Source organism: Tupaia chinensis, unplaced genomic scaffold (genome assembly GCF_000334495.1).
Source record: "Tupaia chinensis unplaced genomic scaffold, TupChi_1.0 Scaffold000369_1, whole genome shotgun sequence".
NCBI lineage: Eukaryota > Metazoa > Chordata > Mammalia > Scandentia > Tupaiidae > Tupaia > Tupaia belangeri.
In genome coordinates, this window is record NW_006159866.1 from 2,233,421 (window position 1) to 2,239,997 (window position 6,577).

Consider the following 6,577-nt stretch of genomic DNA (forward strand, 5'->3'; position numbering starts at 1 on the left):
GGCATCAGGGTCAGAGCAGTGGCAAAGCCGGCGGCCGGGCAGGGAAGGCTGGTCGGAGAAGAAATGGAAAGGGGAGACGCGGCTGGCCTGCGTGGGTCAGGGCTGGGGCGGCAGGCCAGATGCGGAGGGTGCAGACTCCCAGGAGGTCCTCCCGTACCCACAGCCAGGCTCGCCCTTGGGTTTGGACCCGGGTGCCTGGCTTACCTGCCCTAGTTTCAGCCCCGCTCGGTGCCCTGTATGAAGTGACCGGCAAGCTTTGTCCTACTGGAGCCTGACGATAGTGCTGGGACCGCTGCCCGGCCTGTGAGGAGCTCCTTCCTAGTTTTCCCACGGACTTCCCGGGGAGCTTGGTTTCAGAGCCTTGAAGCAACTGTGTTTCTTCTCACAGAGAAGAAAGGTAGATCTGGTAGACTGCTGTGTGGGTAAGAAAGACCCACCTCAGGCCCCGTCGATGTCTTGGAGAAAGAAGCCAGGAATTCGAGGTGACCTAAGCTGTGATCCAGGTTAGGGTTTGTGTTCCTGACAAATTACCCGAAAACCAATCGCCTCTACTTTCTCAGCCGTGGGACTGGGCTTCGCTGCTCAGACTGGGGGCCTCCGTCATTTCAGAATTTTAAACGAGACTTGAAGTTAAATGGCTTTTCTCATTCATTTTTGTTTTCTTTTCAATTGATCTCTTTTGACTTAAATTTATTGTGCTGGCGTGTGTGTGAAAGAGAGTTGGTGGGAAAGCTCCCCTCAACAGTATGGTCATGCCGCAGTCCCTTCTCCAGCTCCCCGCCCTGTCAGGATCTGGGCGTGCACACACCAGTGGCTGGGGTGCTGTTCAGGCTATCCGGGCTGGGATTTGAACTGTGGTCAGCCCTGTAGGAGCCATCTTCCTATGCACAGGGCTTAGCTGCCGTCTCACTGATCTACCTGATGAGAACTACCTGGAACCCCGTCCGCTATCTGCCCATCCGGCTCCGCTCCATGGCTCACTGAGCCTTTTGTTCCTGCTCGCCCTTGGGACTGCTGATGAAGGTGAACGGGAAGTCTGAATATTTGAAGTCTGGATCCAGGGAGAGGTTCAGTCTGGGACAGACGGGTCACGTGTGTGCACAGCCTCTACTCCATGGCAAGGACCCAGAGGTCCCGGGAAGCATCATCCCGTAAAGCTGTGAGAGCTTTGAGGAGGGAAAAGTCACGTTCAGTAGGGAGCCCTGACAGCGCAGAGTCAGCACGCCAGCTGTCCCTGGAAGCTGTTTGTCCGTCTCTGAGTTTCAGCTAAAACAAATGTGGAAGTTAGTGACAGAGTTTGAGTAAGTAGCTTAAGAAGAAAACAGATTGATGGCGTCTGTAAGTGAGCAGGTCGCAGCTGGCCCCCACCTGACCTGACTGAGAGCTGGATGGGTCACAGGGTGAACCTGCATGTCTTGATAACCACTCTCCTTCCCCAGGCAATCGACTTGTTTGATGGGACCTTCACCGGCATGTGAATCCAAATCAGTGTTTACCAGTGTGCAAATATCATATAATTCTGACATAGCAGTATAACAGTCAGTGAGTTTCCCCCGGTGATCTAACTGTGTTCCAAAAATGGAATCTCTTTTTTTTTTTTTTAAATGTTTTTGCCATAGGGTGCTTGAGCTTGCTGGAGAAATGCAGTGAGGGGGAAATGAGAAATCACCCCCAGGGGGGTTTGCCATGCCGCAATCCCTTCTCCTCCATTCTCCTCTCGGGATCTTAGGCATGCACGCACATGCGCCCAGTGTGAGTTTAAGCCACTGGGTCCGGGACTCAAACCGTGGTCGACTACATGGGAGTCCAGCGACATAGCCATTATGCCAACTGCTGGTCCCGAATCTCTTCTTAAGATAAAATGTAGGTGATGCTTAGAAATGCCCTGTTCTGTGTGGGAAGAGGGAGAGGGAACAAGAATAGGGAGGGACATTGGGGGTAAATAGAGAGGCAGGCGTCTGTGGGACCCAGGCATGGATGATTACCTGCTGATGACCTGGTGTGTAGCATTCTCGACTGGACCGGTCTGAGGTGTATATCGTGTTGGGTAAATTCTCTTTGCAAGCCAAATGATGTAGAGTGACCACAGGTACAAAGTAGTAATAATAAAATAACAACAATTTATAGTAAAAAGAAAAAAGAAATGTCCTGTCCTGGGACCAGCAGGTAGCATGGTGGTCACGGCACTGGACTCCCATGTGGCTGACCATGGTTCAAGTCCTGGACCTGGCGACTTGTGTTCCTACTTTCCCTCTCCTTCTGTCTCTCTCTGGTGAACGCACGTGCCCAGCTGCTCAGGAAGCCGAGCAGGAGGATCTCGACACAGCGATGCTTTGTCTTAAAAAAGAAAAAACATGTGCTCGCACACGCACACGGTTGGCAGGAAAAGCAGGGCACCCGCTACCTCCTGCCTGGGTCACATGTTCCAGCAGAACTCGGTCCCCAAGGGCGCTCAGCCAGGTCTTGAAAGCAAAGATTGTGAAAAAGCAAAAGCACAGGAGGAAACCACGTTTTCTCTTCCTCATTCTTGGGCGTGGGCCGGCACGGGCCAGTGCGTCCTCTGCTCACCTGCTTCCTTGTGCTTCTCTGACCCTCGCTTCTGCCTCCTCTCAGAGACCACAGGCCTTCCCAGCCCCACCTTCTCAGCCAATGAGCAGCTGAGGGGTGGTCACCGGGAATGCCGCATTGGTCTCTGGAAAGCCCGGGCTCCAGACTTGCCAGCTCCTCTCCTGGCTGCAAGTCTGCTTCCTCCACAGTCACCGTGGAGACAGCAGGAGGCCGTCAATGTCTCATTGCACCGACTCAGTGCATCCCTAGCACCGTGTAAGTGACCGAGGGACCATTCTCTATGTCCTACGCTTACCCCAGTTTTCAGAAGAGCGGCTTCTGTGCCACTCCACCAGAGTGAGAGCTCCAGGCCGCTGCTGGAGGTGTGGCAGGTGTGGGGAGGTTGCGGGCTGCCATTCAGATGGACACGGCCCCTGCCCTGGAGTCCCCCTCTGGTGTCGGCTCTGGGCTGCTGGTTCTGTGGCATGGCATTTTTGCTTCCTGTATTTCTCGTCTAGCTTGTTTCCTAGCATGGTGGAGGTGGCAGGCTCCTCTGGCCCCAGTGGGAGGTGTGGCCTGACCATGCTGGGCAGACGGCAGCCCAGAGGTCACTCAGTGCGGTCACTGAGGTTAGAAGGGTCACCGGCCACAGGGCCATCCCACAGACGTGAGTGTAGTGAACACCTCTCTTCTTTCAAGGCTCCACAGGACCTGGTGTGTGGCTGTCACTGTGCTGGGCACTTCATGCCCACCTGTCTTTGTTCCCACAACCATCTATGAGGATAGTGTTATCATGCCCATTTTACAGACTGGGAAAGTAAGACTCAAAGAAATGTATGTGCTCAAAGCCTCACACGTGGGGCTTGCAGCAGCTCGGATTCAGGGACCCAGACCCTCTCTGCTGTCCCGTGGCCTGTGGCTTGGCGGTATCGGCACGAGCAGCTCTAGATGGGGAGATTCAGAACCCAGTGAATGTGCTGAGGCCTCTATTAAAATATTAATAACATGGTCATGCATGCAACAGTCACTGTGAGTGGTGGCTCCTGGGTGAGTGACCCAATTCAGGGTGTCTAATAAGTACAGCCAGCCCTGTCACTCATGATCTGATAGGAATAGCGGGGTTGGTCCTTGGAAAGGCCCCATTCGAGATGGGGGCTTAGAAATAGGACCCATAGATGCCCTGGCCATCCAGAAGGTCTCACTCTCCATCCACCCAGGCCGGCGAGGCCTGCCCTCCCAGGCTCAAGCCTCACCTCCAAGGAAGTGGACATGGTGTCATGTGCAGCCCCTTCTCTGATACCTGAGGGACACCGGCCACCGCTGCTTGTTCTCCTGCCTTTATTGCTACCCCTGTAGAGGTGCCCACGTGCATCAGTATTCTGTATCTGTGCACCATGAGCTTCCTCAGTTCTGCGCAGCTGCACAGGACTGCTCAGGATGGGTAATTGGTGGCAGTCATTGACGGCCCTGCCTGTGGTAGACACAGGTGGTTTCTGGCTCTCTGCTCCTGTGAATGCTGCAGCGACTGACACTGCATTTGGAGAAAGAGCTATAGACCAATGCTTCGAAAGAAAGCTGCAGAGGGTCAATGCACTTGTGATGTTGATGGATCGTGCCAAATTGTCCCCTGCAGAGTTCTTCCTTCCTGTCATAATTGCTTAGCATTTCTAATTAGTAGCATCCCCAGCGAGCACTGTAGTTCAGCCGAACAGGCCAGCAGGCTCTGATGGCAGTTCTGGGACAGGTTGACCTCAGTGACTGAGGCCCAAGTGGCCAGCTGAGCCCCTTTCTCTTGGCCTCAGATGGGCGAGCATATTGCTACCACTGGTGGGGAGCCTCCGTGACAGCAGTACTTCTGGGAGGTGACAGGTTTTGTTTCCTGGTAATGCAGACTGGAAGCAGTAGCACAGCGGTGCTGGGAGCACGGGCGCGTGGCCGGACCACTTGTTTCTGCACTTGTCGCCTGTTGCTGGTGGAACAGAAGTAGCAGACTTGGGGCTTAACATCACACACAGCTCCTGTCCTGCAGCTGCAGGTCAGAAGTCTGAAGTGGGTCTTGCTGAGGTCAAATCCTGGTGTTGGCTGGGCTTGCTCCTTCAGGAGGCTCTGACAGAGCGCCCAGTTCCCTGCATTCCCCAGAGTCCTGAGGTCGGCAGGGTTCCTTGCCCATGACCCCCTTCCATGTCGAAGCCATGACCGCAGCATCTCGCCACCCCAGCTTCCTTCACAGATCTCACTCTGCCTCAGCACTTCTTGCCTTTATAAGGATCCTTACGGTCACATTCGGCCGGCCCGGGGAATGCAGGATACTGTGTGGCTCCAGAGCATTAGTTGAATCTCACCTGTAATGACCCCTTTGCCGTCGAAAGAGGCACATTCACAGATGTCGGAATCAGGACAGGACATCTCCCAGGACCCCCATTCTGCCTGCTTCAGGGCTTCGTGCCTGGATTGGACCACGTAGTAATTGTGTGACCTTGGACAAATTAATCTGCCTGTGTGTCAGTGTCCCCCTCCTTAAAATGGGACAGTATTAGTACCTATTCCATAGGGTTATTAGGAGAATTAAATGAGTTACTATTTCTCAAATGGTTATAATAGTGTCTGACATGTAAGAAATGCTATGCTAGTATCTGCTAACTGAAATATATCGAGTAAATTAAGATATTAAAATAGAAATGCAGGGACTAGCAAATAGTGTAGTGGTTATGGTGCTAGACTCCCACATACTCAACAGCAGATCAAGTCCCAGACCTGGTGGCTTAAAACTCACACCAGGCGCGTGTGTGTGCGTGCTCAGAATCCTGAGAGGAGAATGGAGGAGAGGGGACTGCGTCGTAGGCATCCCCCCGGGGTGTGATTACACACTTTCTGTCTGTCTCTTTGGCGAGCACACACATCCTATAGCTAAAATCTCTCTTAAAATTAAAAAAAGAAAAATAAGGCTGTGCATCTCGGCTTCTTTGTGACACGAGGGTGATGTTCTTTATCTCACCCAGAGGTTCCACATGTGACGCGGGGTGCTGTGTGTCAAGGCCTCCGCAGCCTGCAGGCAGCAGCATGGTCTGGGTATTTGTGTAAGGTGGTCTAAGTGGAGACCGATGTGGAAAAAAGTGTAACTCACATGCGGGGATATTGTGGGCGGGATACTGAGAAGGGTGGGAAGAGAGGTTACTGTGTGTGTCTTTGTATCGGTTCCAGTATGGGGACATTGTTACACAGTAACCTTTCATACTCTCAGGCTTTATGTAGTTAAGCTACGATCCCCTGGCCACAAATACAGAGTTACTAAAAGTGCAAACTAGAGCACTGCCGTCCTAAGTTTAGTGATTTGGGAAAAGAGGAATTTAATAACAAAACGTTAAGAGGGAGAAAGAGCCCTAAACCCGGCTGCATTGTGTGTCCGCAGCATCTACTGCCGAGGCTGCTCCAAGCCGCTGTGCTGCTCCTGCGCGCTTCTGGACAGCGGCCACGGTGACCTTATGAGTGACATCAGCACGGAGATCCAGCAGCGGCAGTCTGAACTGGATGGCATGACGCACGCGCTGCGGGAGCAGGATGGCGCCTTTGGTGCTGCGCATGCGCAGGTGCACGCGGCCATAGACCAGCTGGACCAGGCGCGGAGGGACACTGAGGAGCTGATCCGCCAGGGCGTGCGCCAGCTGTTGGCTCACGTGCAGGCGCAGGAACGCGAGCTGCTCCAGGCGGTGGAAGCGCGCTACCATCGTGACCGCAGAGAGCTGGACAGCCGGATGGGCCGTCTGGACACCGTGCTGCAACGAATCCGCACCGGCAGCACGCTGGTGGAGAGGATGAAGCGCTATGCCTCGGACCAGGAGGTGCTGGACATGCACAGCTTCCTGCGCCAGGCACTCTGCAGCCTAAGGCAGGAAGAGCCACAGAGCCTGCAAGCGCCGGTGTGCACCGACGGCTTCAAAGAGTTCAAGGCCCGCTTGCAGAGCCTCAGCTCTTGTGTCATGGAGGGGAAAGGTGAGCCCTGTGCCACCCTCACGCAGGGCCTGTTGACTCT

At 54.0% G+C, this 6,577-nt stretch overlaps 1 protein-coding gene across 9 annotated transcripts in view; it reads left to right on the forward strand.

Annotated features, from left to right (window-relative positions):
• Positions 1-6,577, forward strand: part of PML (PML nuclear body scaffold) — a 31,831-nt gene that overhangs the window by 11,251 nt on the left and 14,003 nt on the right. For all 9 annotated transcript variants that reach the window (XM_006153356.3, XM_006153357.3, XM_027773773.1 and 6 more), the window contains exon 3: positions 5,957-6,537. In XM_006153356.3, the coding sequence (XP_006153418.1) occupies positions 5,957-6,537 (581 nt within the window). The remainder of the gene's footprint in view (positions 1-5,956; positions 6,538-6,577) is intronic.